Source organism: Mauremys reevesii, linkage group 7, assembly GCF_016161935.1.
Source record: "Mauremys reevesii isolate NIE-2019 linkage group 7, ASM1616193v1, whole genome shotgun sequence".
In the NCBI taxonomy this organism is placed as follows: Eukaryota; Metazoa; Chordata; order Testudines; family Geoemydidae; genus Mauremys; species Mauremys reevesii.
This window is the reverse complement of record NC_052629.1, coordinates 112,125,760-112,141,225: the sequence shown is the minus strand read 5'-3', so window position 1 is coordinate 112,141,225 and position 15,466 is coordinate 112,125,760. Positions and strand designations below refer to the sequence as shown.

General features: G+C 43.8%; 1 protein-coding gene across 9 annotated transcripts in view; it reads right to left on the bottom strand.

Moving 5' to 3' along the window:
• LOC120369542 (interleukin-5 receptor subunit alpha-like) overlaps positions 1–15,466 on the bottom strand; it is a 42,538-nt gene that overhangs the window by 15,774 nt on the left and 11,298 nt on the right. For 8 of the 9 annotated variants that reach the window (XM_039482988.1, XM_039482995.1, XM_039482987.1 and 5 more), the window contains 6 exons: positions 13,277–13,361; positions 11,991–12,133; positions 11,217–11,355; positions 2,364–2,496; positions 2,100–2,287; positions 407–552 (listed from right to left, as the gene is read on the bottom strand). In XM_039482988.1, coding sequence (XP_039338922.1) covers positions 407–552; positions 2,100–2,287; positions 2,364–2,496; positions 11,217–11,355; positions 11,991–12,133; positions 13,277–13,361 — 834 coding nt within the window. Of the gene's footprint in view, positions 1–406; positions 553–2,099; positions 2,288–2,363; positions 2,497–11,216; positions 11,356–11,990; positions 12,134–13,276; positions 13,362–13,606; positions 13,635–15,466 lie in introns of those variants that run through there. The other variant, XM_039482996.1, reaches the window with a different exon arrangement.

Below are 15,466 nucleotides of genomic sequence, written 5' to 3'. Positions count from 1 at the left end.
AATGTTGGGTTTTCAGAGTTGCTAAGCACCTGTACCATTGACAGAATGGACCTGGATGCATCAAGATGAGCATCCAAAACTGATGAACATTTTAAATTGTTCCATTAGTGTTTTCCAAGCTAAAATGTGGGTATAATTCATAATTATGGGTGAAATCCTAGTCCCACTAAACTCAGTGGGAGTTTTCCCATTGATTTCAGTGGGACTAAGATTTGACACTAGATCTGTAGATTTTAGAGGATGGTAGTTGGAGTTCTGGTTACATGCATAATTTGAAACTCAAAAGATGTCCATGAACCAGAAGACTTTTTTGCTAGATTACATATGAGACCTTTTCTAGACATATAAGAAAGACAGTTCATATTCAATTCTATACAGAATACCTCAACTTTTAACAAGCAGTTACCTGTTGGTAATCCATCTTCCAGTTGTAGATGTAAAGTTGATATTCAAAACATTCCTTTATGAAAGAAGAAACTGGCATTTCCCACGTGATCAGGAGGTTGTTTTGTTTTAAAGACACGGTGACATTTCTGGGAGGATTCACTTTCTCTAGAAAATGAATAAGATACCAGCGTACCCATAAAGCAAGTCTCTTGGCAGGAGGTTGTTCAAAGCTTGGCTATGGTTTGGATCTGGTTGAATGTATAGCCCAGGAGTTTCACTTTGAGTTTGTTGTATGATAGGTTTAAAAGAACTGAATATATCAGTGGAAAAACAAACACTGAAAAGTAGGTAAGGCCACTGATATATCAACAATTACTGAGAAACTGACCTCCTTTATTAAAATCCTTTACAAGATTTTAAAAAAACAAAAAAACAAAAAAAACCCATTCAATTATTTCATGCCGTGTAAGATCCATTATTGACAAAGAGAAGGTAAGATTTTTTTCATGCAAAATAGGTCTTGTTGCTATAACCTTTTCTCCTTAGCCTCCATCAGCTTTTGTAGGGTGACCAGGGGCGGCTCTAGCTTTTTTGCCACCCCAAGCATGGCAGTCAGGCAGCCTTCGGTGGTGCGCCTGCGGGAGGTCCCCGGTCCCACGGATTCGATGGCTTGCCTGCGGAAGGTCTGCTGGTCCTGCGGCTTCGACGTACCCGCCGCCAAACTGCTGCTAAAGCCGCGGGACTTGCACCTCCAACATCAAGCCACCAAAGGCTGCCTGGCTGCCGCCCTCACAGGATGCTGGATATGGACGCTGCCCTCCACATACAAATCTTGCCTCTCCTGTGCCAAAGGTGCTGCTATATGTCCTGCTGAGTCCATCTATGTTGTAAGACCTTCCCATTTTTCAACATCCTTTGGTAATATGGTGACTGGAATACAGTACTTCAGTGTACTCCAGGCACCATGCTGCCATAAAGTTTCTGAAAAATTGCAAGAAGTTCAGAGAAGAGCATTGAAATGGAATATGTGGCTACCTCTAAAATGTAAGTTTAAAAAGTTAAATATGTCTCTCTTAGTTAAGCAACATATGAAAGGAGATGTGATAAGTCTATAAATAAGTGAAGGTTGTAAAAACTCAGACGGGGGAGGAATTATATAAGAGAATCAAAGGAGTTTAAACTAGACTAAAGGGATGACATTAAGAAAAGTAAAATTAACCTATCAGGAAAAGCTTCCTTCCAATGAAATGTGTTAAACTGTATAATAAAAACTGGTAAAAGCTGCATTGCTTGGGACATTTAAAGCTAGACTGGATAAAGCAGTAAAAAAAATACTATGGGAAACCATACTTTGGCAGACAGATAAATTAGATGAACTAATAGGTTATTTCTCTCTCTTATTTTTTATTGTCCTAGAATTTAAACCTAACTGTTAAAACCACACCGTTAAAATCATCATATTTCCCCTAGTTCCACACTAACACCTCCACTTTCAGAAAATATCCATGCAAACCCTTAAACTAGCCCATATCTTAAACTGGACCATGGATCATTCAAACCACCAATGAACTTCAACAAATCTTTAAACCAAAATGCAGAGCAGGTTTGAGTTTTATACCAGAATTTTTAAAGATTTCACTGAAAACATTTCACCAAGATCTAAGAAGTTATACTGATATTTTAATGTGTAAAAACTAAAAATATTTACTCACCAATGGCATTTGGATTAAATAACTGTTCAAAAGGTTTGATTGCAGTGTACTTGCTTGACCCATTAATGTGTATGATGACTTCATCAGCTTCACTAGTCTTTATGTAAGTGTTTGAAAATCGGCAACCAATATTTCTCTCCCATTTGTCTTTACTATATTCTTGGCATTCTTCAGTGTAGCTATTATACCTAAATTAGATTAGTTTGTAAGACACTATTATCTTAAGGAAACTAACATGGGGTAAAAATAGAAGCAGACCCTTACCTGTAAAATAGAAAATATTTTGTATCTTCTGGTGCCTCTTTGCCAGCAAGCCAGGTGCAATGAAGAGATGCAGTATTATTAATGTCCGTGTAAATCACACAGGATAAGTTAGTAACTGATGTCTCAACAGCACCTATAGCACCAACAATACATAAAAGGATGCACTTGTAAGATAATAAGTGCTAAATATTTACTAGCATGTTCTTATTACTCATGAATATAAAATAACATAAAATACAATTGATTACAATCTTTGGTTCCTTGTATACGTATATATTCTATCTAATCTGTCTAGATATCAAATATTTATACAAGAGTTGGATGTCTCTCTCATGAGTGGTGAAGCAGTTCATCCCAAACACTGCAAATTGTTATTTTTATACCAACAGACACCATCACGTAGGCCTGGTCTACACTAGGACTTTAATTCGAATTTAGCAGCGTTAATTCCAATTAACCGCGCACCCGTCCACACCAAGAAGCCATTTAATTCGACCTAGAGGGCTCTTTAGTTCGAATTCGGTACTCCACCCCGACGAGGGGAGTAGCGCTAAATTTGACATGGCTATGTCGAATTAGGCTAGGTGTGGATGCAAATCGAACTTAGTAGCTCCGGGAGCTATCCCATAGTGTACCACTGTGTTGACGCTCTGGACAGCAGTCCGAGCTCAGATGTTCTGATCAGCCATACAGGAAAAGCCCCGGGAAAATTTGAATTCCTTTTCCTGTCTGGCCAGTTTGAATCTCAATTCCTGGTTGGACATCGTGGCGAGCTCAGCAGCACTGGCAGCGATGCAGAGCTCTCCAGCAGAGGAGTCCATGCAATCTCAGAGTAGAAAGAGGGCCCCAGCATGGACTGACCAGGAAGTCTTGGATCTGATCGCTGTGTGGGGCGATGAGTCTGTGCTTTCGGAGCTGTGCTCCAAAAAACGGAATGCAAAGACCTACGAGAAGGTCTCCAAAGCCATGGCACTCAGAGGATACAGCCGGGATGCAACGCAGTGCAGCGTGAAAATCAAGGACCTGAGACAAGGCTACCAAAAAATCAAAGCGGCAAACGGACGCTCCGGAGCCCAGCCCCAGACATGCCGCTTCTACGAGGCACTGCATCCCATTCTCGGTGGGTCTGCCACCACTGCCCCACCAGTGACCGTGGACTCTGAGGATGGGATAGTGTCGACGGGCAGTTCCTCGGCGATGTTCGCCGATGGGGAAGATGAGGAAGGGTTTGTGGAGGACGAGGCAGGCGACAGCGCTTACAATACTGCTTTCCCCGACAGCCAGGATCTCTTCATCACCCTCACAGAGATCCCCTACCAACCCTCCCCGGCCGTTAACCCGGACTCTGAATCAGGGGAAGGATCAGTCGGTAAGTGCTATAAACATGTAAACATTTATTTTTTAAAAAACAGGAATAAAAACTATATGAAAAGAAGGTCAATGCATATAGGGATCGAACAGAAATCCTCTTGGGACAGTTCCACGAAGCTCTTGGAGAGGTACTCGAAAAGCCTCCGCAGGAGGTTCCTGGGGAGAGGTGCCTTATTGGGTGTTCCATGGAAGCACACTCTTCCGCGCCAGGCCATCCTGAGGTATAGTGGGAGAAGTGCCTCGACCAGCATGGCAGCATAGGGCCGTAGTCTGTGCAGGGATTCACGCAGCATGCGCTCTCTGTTTCTCCTGGTGACCCGCCTCAGGGTGATCTCGTTCCGGCGACTGTTGCATCTAATTAGGGGAATTACTTTAATGTTACTATTGTGAATGCTTGACTTTTCCTTTGCATAACAATGACCGTCGTTTAACAGCCACATGGTGGAGGCTGCAGAGGAAAAGCATACAGGGATCTTTCCCGGGGACAGCCGCGAGGGGCTGGAACAGGGTCAGACTTTATGCTTTCCAGATTGCCTGCAGCAGGAGGGCACTGCTATCCATTAACTGTTAAGCAGCCTAAAGTTTACGGCTTACCAGGCCTGGCTGCTACACGGATTCTGCTGTCCTGCCTCGCTTGTCCGATCTCCAGTGCAAGACCCAGGCAATGAAAGCGAATGCCGAAAATTTGTCCTGAGAGCACATGAGATTAGGTGCCCTCTATGGTCTTGTTCCCAGAAACTGAGTAGACTGTGTTCAGTGTTCGCAAACATGTATCTTTGCAAGGAAATCACTTCCTTTTTCCCATCACACAGCTGCGGCTCTTTCCCGAACTGCCCCGGCATCCCCCTCACAGAGGCTGGCGCAGATTAGGCGGCGAAAGAAAAAGACCCAGGACGAGATGTTCGCTGAACTGATGGCCTGCTCCAGAGCCAAGGCGGCCCAGCAGAGCCAGTGGAGGGAGACCCTCTCTCAGCAGCAGCGCTCACACAGCGAACGGGAGGACAGGTGGCGGCAGGAAGACCAGCAGGTGACTCAAACGCTGCTTGGACTAATGAGGGAGCAAACGGACACACTCCGGCACCTTGTGGATGTTCTGCAGGACCGCAGGCAGGAGCACAGAGCTTCCCTGAACTGTATCTGCAACCGCCCTCCCCCGCCACAAAGTCCTGTCCCCCCCTCACCCAAAATCACAAGAAGGAGGGGCGCTAGGGGCCGTGAAAACTGTCACTCCACCCCAGCAGAGCGCTCATGTACCAAACAGCTCTCATTCCCTAAAGTATGAGAATTGCTTCCCTTCCTGGCTCACCCGATCCCAAATCCCAGTTTCATCCCCCAACTGTGTAGTTGAGTATTAAAAATAGTTTGCTGTTCATTACTGTTTCCGTCATCTTTCTTTGCAGAAGACTTTGTGTGAAGGGGGGGGAGGGGTTTGTTAATTGCATAGGACAGCCACCATTAACAGGGTACAGACATGGGGGCAGGATCAACAGCAGGTCACACACAGAGTGCAGTCACTAGGCACCCGGGTCACTGTGGGAGGTGTCTGCTGCCCCAGGTCAGTCTGGGAGGTGTATGCTGCCCCAGGGTCCGAGCGCCTGGCATCCACAAATGGCAAGGCAGGCTGCCCGTACCATGCCCTTCCACCCTAGCCATGAACCTCTCTGATGCCCTGAGCCCCAGCCAGAGCCCTCATCCCCCTACACCTACTCACCCTTCCCACACACCCCTCACCCCTTCCTGCAAACCCACCCCTTCCTGCACACCCTCCTGTAACCGTCCTCCCCCCAGAGACCGCTGAAGGAGCAGGAGCCTGTCAGTCCTCGAGTGTAGAAGCGGTCTGTACATCACTGCACACCATACCCACCACAGTCTGCGTCCCTGTTTGAACCCTTTAACGCGAATTCGTTAGTAAAGAAAACTTTGTGAATTAAAAATGTTCCAATAAATTTATTTTTAAACGTCTGTTGGAAGGGGGGAAACCTGGGGAACGTGGTTTGTAACCGCTGAAAAAAGTGAATAGTAAGTGAAACAGGGGCAGGTTCAGCTTCTCTGTAAAGAGACTGGACAGTCATAGGTTACCCTGCTCTCTGAGGAACCTAGCTTTCAAAGCCTCCCGGATGCACAGCGCTTCCCGCTGGGCTCTTCTAATCGCACGGGTGTCTGGCTGAGTGTAATCAGCAGCCAGGCGATTTGCCTCAACCTCCCATCCCGCCATAAAGGTCTCCCCCTTGCTCTCACAGAGATTGTGGAGCACACAGCAAGCTGCAATAACAATGAGGATATTGGTTTCGCTGAGATCCGAGCGAGTCAGTAAGCTCTTCCATCTCCCCTTGAGACGTCCGAAAGCACACTCCACCACCGTTCTGCACTTGCTCAGCCGGTAGTTGAAGAGCTCCTTGTCACTGTCCAGGGCGCCTGTATAGGGCTTCATGAGCCAGGGCATTAGCGGGTAGGCTTGGTCCCCGAGGATCACTGTAGGCATCTCCACATCCCCAACCGTTATTTTTTGGTCCGGGAAGAAACTACCTTCCTGCAGGTGTCTAAACAGACCAGAGTTCCTGAAAACACGCGCGTCATGAACCATGCCCGGCCACCCGACGTAGATGTTGGTAAAACGTCCCCTATGGTCCACCAGTGCTTGCAGCACCATTGAAAAGTAGCCCTTTCGGTTAATGTACTGGCTGGCCTGGTGGGCCGGTCCCAGGATAGGGATGTGAGTCCCATCTATAGCCCCACCACAGTTTGGGAATCCCATTGCAGCGAAGCCATCTATGACGACCTGGACGTTTCCCAGGGTCACTACCTTTGAGAGCAGTAGGTCAACGATTGCGTGAGCTACTTGCATCACAGCAACCCCCACGGTAGATTTGCCCACGCCAAAGTGGTTCGCTACTGACCGGTAGCTGTCTGGCGTGGCAAGTTTCCAGAGGGCTATGGCCACTCGCTTCTGCACAGTCAGGGCTGCTCGCATCCGGGTGTCCTGGCGCTTCAGGGCAGGGGCCAGCAAGTCACACAGTTCAAGGAAAGTGCCCTTACGCATCCTGAAGTTTCGCAGCCACTGTGATTCATCCCTGACCTGCAGCACTATGCAGTCCCACCAGTCCGTGCTTGTTTCCCAGGCCCAGAATCGCCGTCCCACAGCATGAACGTGACCCATTGCCACCATGATCTCCGCGGCGCGGGATCCCGTGCTTTGTGAGAGGTCTGTGCCACTCTGACACTTCATGTCCTCACCGCGCTGCCGGAGCCCCCTCGCCCGATTTCTCAGCAGCTGACTGTGGAAGAGGTGGACGATAAGGTGCGAGGAGTTGACAACGGCCATAAGTGCAGCGATGATCGCAGCGGGCTCCATGCTCGCAGTGCTGTGGTGTCCGCGCTGTCACTGACCAGAAAAGTGCGGTAACAGATTTCCCGTCGGCGCTTTCAGGGAGAGAGGGCGGGAGTGACGGTTGAATGACAAAGTTACCCAAAACCACCCTCGACACATTTTTCCCCCAGCAGGCATTGGGGGCTCTACCCAGCATTCCAATGGGAAGCGGGGACTGCGGGAACTGTGGGATAGCTGCCCAGAATGCACCACTTCCAATGTCGACACTTGCCCCATTAGTGTGGACTCACAAAGTCGAATTAGTGTCCTTAGTGTGGATACACAAATTCGAATTCATAAGGTCGAATCCACAAATTCGACCTAAGTTAAATCGAACTACTCTTGTAGTGTAGACATACCCGTAGTCTGTGTATGCCCCTCGGTTATGGGAAACAATGTTTAGAAATGTTTTAGAAAGTTTTAAAATATTTTCTCTTAGCCCCATTCACTTGAAGCAATTTCTTTAAACCCCATTCCAGCAAACACTTAAGCACGTTATACTACATTTGATGGTCTATATGAGTACAGCCCTACTTCATTTGCGACAGTATGCAAATTGCAGACCTTGTGGCTTCCACTGCAGTTTTTATTTTAATTAGCTTACTTTGCACAGTCCACAATTTTGCAGACATTTTTATTATGCAATTAATACTGCACTAACGTTCAATGCCTGTAAAAGGCTAAAGTGACTGGACTCGATTTCTACAGCAGTTGTGTTGAGACTTTTACTCTTCTGAATTTTATATTGTATCAGTCACTGTTTTAAAATGAATGTAATATAGTTGCAGCAAAATGGTTGGTGATCAAAAATTAGCAGGCATAACATAATACTTCAGTGTTTATATAATTCCAGTAAATTTTTCTTAAACAAGTAGGTCTACTTTGGCTTTTCCAAATTACTACTATTAATAAAGGTCCATTATTACTTTTCCACGATTTTCCATGTCTTGTTCGCAACTCAGCCGTAATTATTTAAAGTTTGTCCCAATATTCAAGTCAGGCCTTATATATCAGCCCAAAGAGTTAAAGGTGTTAACATGACCCTGTAACTTTCTAACATTAAACGGTTTTAAACAACCTTTAACATTTGGAAAACAAAGACCTCAGCCTGCTTAGTACCATTGCAAACACATCATTAAAAAACCTTTTAACCTGTTATTCAAGATGGAGAAAAGAAGGGAAAACAGTTAAAACATTTAAAATGTAAAGTATTAAGCAAGACTTTCATTTTAACAGCATCCCTTGTTCTCTTTTCCTTTACCTATAGAGAGTCTTTAGAAGGAAAAAATCTTTGTTTATTAGTCTCTTAAATGGCCCTTTTGGGGGAAAAGAGAAAAAGTTAGTTGAGGTGGGTTGGAGCTGCTGTTGCTGTTCTTTTTAAAGTTTGATCCCATTTCCTAGAAGGCAAAACAAGACAAATACACACAAGAGAAGAGAAAAGAACAGGAAAGATAGAAAATGCAGCTTTTGTCTCTGGTGTTAATGCTCATTTGCAAACTTACTGCTAGAGAAACACAAGCATGGCACAGTCTTATCAGCCACTCCAAGACTTGGCAAACTTGTACCAGTGTTGGACTATTTAGACACTGCTTTTATCTGCCTCTCTAGGCACAGGCTCACAGACATATTGGAAAAGTATGCAGTCTTGGCTGGCTAAGCCAGACTTCTATTAAATAGAAGGCAAATGAAGAGCGATAAGAAAGAGAAGAAAAATAAGGTGGGGCGGGCAAAAGATATACAGGCAGGGAAGAAAACAACACAGTCTCAGACCCCAGATGGTGTCCGGGATTTAGCCAGAGCCAGTGGGGGTAGTGATATCATCTGGGTCTTGCCTTTCGGCCGAGTCTGTTCAAAATATCTCTTGGTAGTAGGATGACAAAGACCCACTGGCGTCACAGTGAATCCCAGGGTTCCAGTAGGCAGGGGAGGGAGGAAAGCCATGGTGGTGAAGCTTGCTTGTTCCCGTTTTCCCATCTTTCAGTCGCTGGTTATTGGCAGACAGCTGCTGCTTGACTTCCCCCCCACCCACAAGTCTTTTCTTTTAAGGCACCCAAAAGGCAATGATGGGCAGAACAGCCCATTGCCTCATTTTTTTGTTCACTGATTGCCAGTCCCAGACTTTTCTTGTTTACCAGGCATGAGCTTAACACAGTGCTTAAGTTATAATAGTAGGCTAATTCTGTCTCCCTTTTGTACCTTTCCCCATCAACATTTATTGTATTGTATGGGAGAGGGATAGCTTAGTGGTTTGAACATTGGCCTGAGCATTCACCTGCTAAACCCAGAGTTATGAATTCAATCCTTAAGGGGGGCCACTTAGGGATCTGGGGCAAAAATTTGTCTGAGAATTGGTCCTGCTTTGAGCAGGGGGTTGGCCTAGATGACCTCCTGACATCCCTTCCAACCCTGGGATTCTATAATTGTGACATTTCCTGAACTTTCACTCACTTCTTACAACTGAGCTCACAATTAGGGTAAATTTGTAGGCTCAATTACTACTACACACATGCATAATTTTAAGCATCTCCATAGTCCCATTGACTTGTAAGGTTTCGAATCAGGCTCAATAGTATAAGGCTTTCTCAAGCAGTTTGCATGATGTCTGACAAATACACATACATACACACACACATATATAAACAGACCTATCTCTCTCTAAATAAACATGTCAAACATCAAAAGCTTCTTAAAATCACATCCATTTCATTCTTCTGCAGAATTGGTTGAACATGTTTGCATAAAGAAAGTCAGGCTAGAACAGATACAACACTGCCCTTCAGGCTTTATGATGTAATTGGCACATTTAGACTTGAGCTGGTCTAAACTGTCTCTAGAGCAGAAGTGAACTGAATTATTAAATAAGAGGGGATTAGATGATCTCAGCTACTGTCTTTCAAGAACTCTGTTGTAAGAATTATCAAAGTTGTACAGCTGCAGTATGTATTCCAGGCTTGAGGGCTTCAAAGGGTGAGTCTGGCTAGCATGGAGATGACAAGAGCTCCAGAGAGATTGAAATCAGATACAGATTGGAATGGAGATAGAAGAAGCAATGGAGATAACTATGATTCTCTGGGGCCTGTTTGCTTAGCTTTTTTGTAACACAAGGCTCTGATTGCTGATATTGCTGGATATCAGGCCAACAATGAAAACAATGCAGGATAGAGATGAGGACAACTGGGAAAATGAAAATTCTGTAAGAGACGAATGCTACAGACTTGTCTCATGGAGAATTCAAAATCCTAAAACAGGAGTATGTTTTTTAAAACAAAGGGTGGGATGGTTAGATTTGATTTAGAAGAATGCGAGTCCATTTACAGGATGAAATCTTACAACAGCAGTATAATCTTCTACATGCATCCCTACCATGTAAAGTTCCTCTATCTTGACCTTTAGGGATCATTTCTAAGGTTGAAAAATAGTGCCCATCTCCATTCAGTACTTTCAGCATAGATAGACAATTAGTTAAAACTGTGATGAGGAATCAGCTCCACTAGAAACCAAACAGGATTCCCCAACTTATTTCACAGACCTCTCGACAGTTTTTAAGTAATAGTAATTTAAAGTCAACCAGTGACCTACAGGTGAAAAAGGCTGTTATTCTGGTACCAGTCCCCTGAGCCAACTAATCTTCCAATATGTGCATCTTTATGTTCTTTTCATTTCAGGATCCTACACATCCTCATGATATCTCTGCCCACTCCCTGCTCTGACAAAACCACTACTCCACCTCCTCTTTATCAATTATATTGGCAAAACCAGGCTAATCTTAACTGATACCCTAAATCTCAGCCATCTTCTGCTCCTTGGGAATTTATGTGTTGTCTCTCCTGCGGGACAAATTCTGATACCCATACTCAGACTGAATAGCACCTTGCTCCACAAGTAGAGCCATTGACAAAATGAAGTCATGCAGTTATAATCAGGAGTAAGATGCTATTCAGTGTGAATAAAGATATTGGAATCTGGAAGAAAACTATTGTATAAGAACAATGCCATGTAGAGCAGGAGATGTGGCTTCCTTTTGAAGTTTTTAACCTGTCATCCTTTTTCATGCTCTCTTGTCTACAGACTAGAACATAACATAAAATTAAATCCTTGTTCATAACACATCTTACCTGGTGGAGCTTGAAGTTTAGCTGTAACCCAGTTACTTTCTATTCGCGAGTTGTTATAGAGAAGCAATGTCTGAATACGTGCAGAAAAACCATTATGAAGCACAGCCGTACGGGTACTGCAAGTTTTCTTTGTCTCATACTTGAAAAATAAACAATTTATTAGTATCAATTGCAATTAAAGCTAACCTAGGTTCTCACTCAGAGGACCAGCAAAGGTTGATCTCCTAACAAAAGTGATCTTTAACTAAGGTTCAAATCGTATGATATTTGAACCTATATGAAGGTACTTTAAATGTAGTGCTTAAGATGGGGGATTGCATACTGGAAATGGGTTAAATGAAGGTTTCCATGTACAGAATTTTGGTAAAACATGGACTCAAATGCTATCTATATACTGGTGTCAATCTGCAATAAATGCAGTAACATCAGTGGTGGATTATACCATCCAGAAACAGTGCTGATTCAATACCTCTCCTGGACAGCCTTCAACGGGCCAAAAATTAAAACTGCCCTCACTTAGTAGAATTCCTTGGGAAGAGTGATAGCAGTACTGACACCTGCTATCTCCTGGGGTTAATCTCCCTTGGAACAGAGTTGTTCCCATAGACAGAGAGAGAGATGGATCTGGGTTAATATATTTGTTTATGATTCAAAACCAAAAGTAAATCTGATGAGCCAATGTATCTGAAAGTCATATCTTAATCAGTAAATCTTGGGTTTGAATTTGATATAGCACATTTAACCCAACATGTATTAGCCATACTTTACACTTACCGGTTCCCTCTCAGGAGTCAGAATTTCCACATTGTATTCAACAGTGTAGTTCTTTTCTTGGTCAGGGTTTGGTTTCCATTGCAAAAGTACTTCTGCTAGTGCAGAGACTGTGAGAGTGAAGTTAACAGGTGGGAGAACCTGAACTGTTGATTAAGGTAGAAAACAAAAGAATTAATGATATACTAATGAATAAACTAGTAATAGTGAGTAGTTCAGAGCAATAGCTACTTTCAAGTAACTATCACTACAGGAAAAAGGTTACAGACTTCATTTAAATGTTAGACTGCATTCATTCAATAGCTTCTTATAAAACATGTTTCTTATATGCGGGCAAAAGGCTGAGAGTTAGGAGCAAATTGATTATTGAATAGGAATTTAATTAAAACCTAACCAAGCTAAAATTATTATGAAAACCAGATTACTTTAAGTTCATGGAGTTGAGTAACCTACTATCACATCTGGTTCGTTTAAAAAATATACTTTTGGATCCTTCAAGTTGATTTACATGGATGGATCCCTGAGGTCCATGGGCATTTGTGTTGGCCCAGGGCTGTCATCCACAGATCAGTTTGCACAATCAGGGCCTTACAAACAAGATGGAATTGAGTTTTGTCCCTGGGGTAAATGTATATTAAACCATACAGAGAGATTTAATTGAAAACACAATAATTTATATGTGTAGGCTTCCCAGGATTAGATTTTTATTGTCAAATGTCCATATACATCGCTTTCACCCTACGCACACACACACACAGAAACCGATGAAAAATATTTCCATCGGTAATCAAAATTTATAAATAGGTAAAGTAAGAGAAATGCTGCTTGAGAAATTATTCTTGTTTGATTTGAGGATATTTACTTTGTATATTTTGACATCTGATTTTGACAATTAGTGTTTTAATGGTATAAAGCTTTAACTTTTTTAATAACAACACCTGTTGTCATTAAATAACTGTCTGATACACACACCCATAATTTTGCCGAAGTGTGAAAATTAGAATCAATAAAAATTGGAAAAAAGGCTTAAAATAAACATTGGTATTATCCATTGAAATAATTTAAAAAAAATTGAATTCTGCCAAACCTACATATATGTGTGGAACATATGTATGCTGAACAAGGAAACAAGGCATAAATATTAGCAGAGATAAAGGATGGGACTGACAATTTAGAAGGACAAGGTGACAGAGACCCCCGGGAGAACAAATGATGAAGCGTGAAAAATGTAAGTATATAAATGGCAAAAGAACAAAAACTTCAAGTATCACTAGAAGAAAATTACTTACTTCCTTTAGCTTGCAATAAGTTTGCCTGAAACACCATCATTCTCCAAAGGAGAACTGGAAAAATGCTCATCACGATGGCCATAGCCTGTTGGTAATAAACGATAATGGTTAGTTATCAGCACTCGCCTCAGCCCATTTCAACTAGACAATACAAGATGCAGCCCCTTATCTATAAATTAACACACAAAGTTTGTAGTGTAACATCTGAGGTTGCTACATGCAAATAAACAAAATTAAGGAAATTAGGTTGCCACCTTACAGTGCCTACCCTCCACTCCTTCCCCTGCAGGTACACATCTTGCCATTACCAAATTTCTGTGGACCACCCACCTAAAGAGGACATGGAGGGAGGGGGGGGGCATGTGGGTCACATGGTGTGGCAGATCCCCCTTCCCTGTGCAGCAGCTGTTGGCACTGGTGAGCTGCAAGCTGCACCCCGCAGGGAGAGGCAGGAGCAAAATCTGGGAGCTTAGGGAGGGGCCGCTGCTTTCCGGAGTGGGAGACTGAGGGTAAAGGAGCGGGGTCAGCCTGGGGGGCGGGGGTATGACTTGAGGCCAAACCTTTAAATTGTGTCCTCTCCCCCTCCTCCCCCCACTATCAGCAGGTACAGGTTGTCTCTGCACACACCACAACCTTCATTCTACCCTCCTTCCCTTCCACATACACTATTTTACTAACTTACCTCCTGTCAACACTGTTATTGCTGGATGTGCCTGAACCGTTACTTCCATGTTCTTGCGGTATATAATAAAACATGCTAGCAGGCTAGCCCTATGGGCTACATTCTCCAGGGACTTGCATGTCTGTGTTTATTACTGGGTGTAAGAGAAGCCATTTTTGTTTGTATTAGACCAGGGGTCAGCAACCTTTCGTCAGTGCTGTGCCAACTCTTCATGTATACACTCTAATTTAAGGCTTCGCGTGCCAGTAATACATTTGAATGTTTTTAGACGGTCTCTCTATCAGTTTATAATATATAACCAAACTACTGTTATATGTAAAGTAAACAAGGTTTTCAAAATGTTTCAGAAGCTTTATTTAAAATTAAATTAAAAATCAGATCTTATTAGTTTAGTGTGATCCTTGCCCTTGTTTTTCCTTGCTGAGTTTTCCAATGTCTGGTGGCACCTATTTAGATACTTTAAGCTGTACACAGGCTTCTGAGTTATAAGTTAATAACCGGCTGGCAGGAGGTCAGCGGCTGGAACCCCAGATCGGCAGCTCTGGTGAGTGGAGCTGGCAGCTAGTAGGGCTGAGCAGGGCTGGAAGCCTGGACCCTCGCTGGCAGGGGGCCTGCACTGGAACTACAACTGGAAGGAAGGTGAGTGGGGTTGCGGGGACCCCGGCTGGCAAGGGGCCAGCAGCAGGAACCCCAGAGCGGCAGTCTCAGCCCGCTGCCAGCCTTGGTTCTTTCCTGCCCGCCCTGCGTACCATGAAAAATCGGCTCGTGTGCCACCTTTGGCACGTGTGCCGTAGGTTGCCAACCCCTGGACTACATCTTAAGAGAGAGACTGTCTCACTAAGAACGTCCTCAGGCATGATTGCATTCCCTCCCATTCCGACTCACATAATTTGTCTGTGGCAACTACAGCAATTCTTTACATGGAAAAATAACACTGTGAAAGTATTTAGTGTATTTTAATTTCTGTAAAGTGGTTTAGCAGCTGGAAAGGAAAAGAGCTAGCATCCCATGACCTAGCAGTTTTCCATGACCCATCAGCAAGTACTCTGCCAATCCCCAGTGATCTAGCAAGCGCAGGTTTGGAAACTTCTGCTGCAGAGGAACTATTTTTAATTTTGAGTTCATGAAAACAAGATGTTGTGTAACATCCAAGTCCTACTCCATTCTCTATGTTTATATCCTGTGGGGAACTAGTTCTTTGCTGGTCAGGAAAGTGCATGAGTTTGGTTGGACCTGTGGTGTTTCTAACTGCTCAGTCTCAAGGGAGCCAAGCTTGGCCTCCATCTGCTACTATGGAGTTGGAAGCAAATTTGGCCTGACACTTGATGCCCTTCTGAGATCCATGCGAATTTCAAAGACTCATGCCATGGCCATCCACATGCCTGCACAATAGCTCCAAGACCACTTGCCCTCAATGGCAGTATAGCTCCTGAAAAGCCATGCACCTATGGATTTCACCATTGGCTGTAATTACTGTGGAGGCTGTAAGTCAATAACATAGGTTGAGT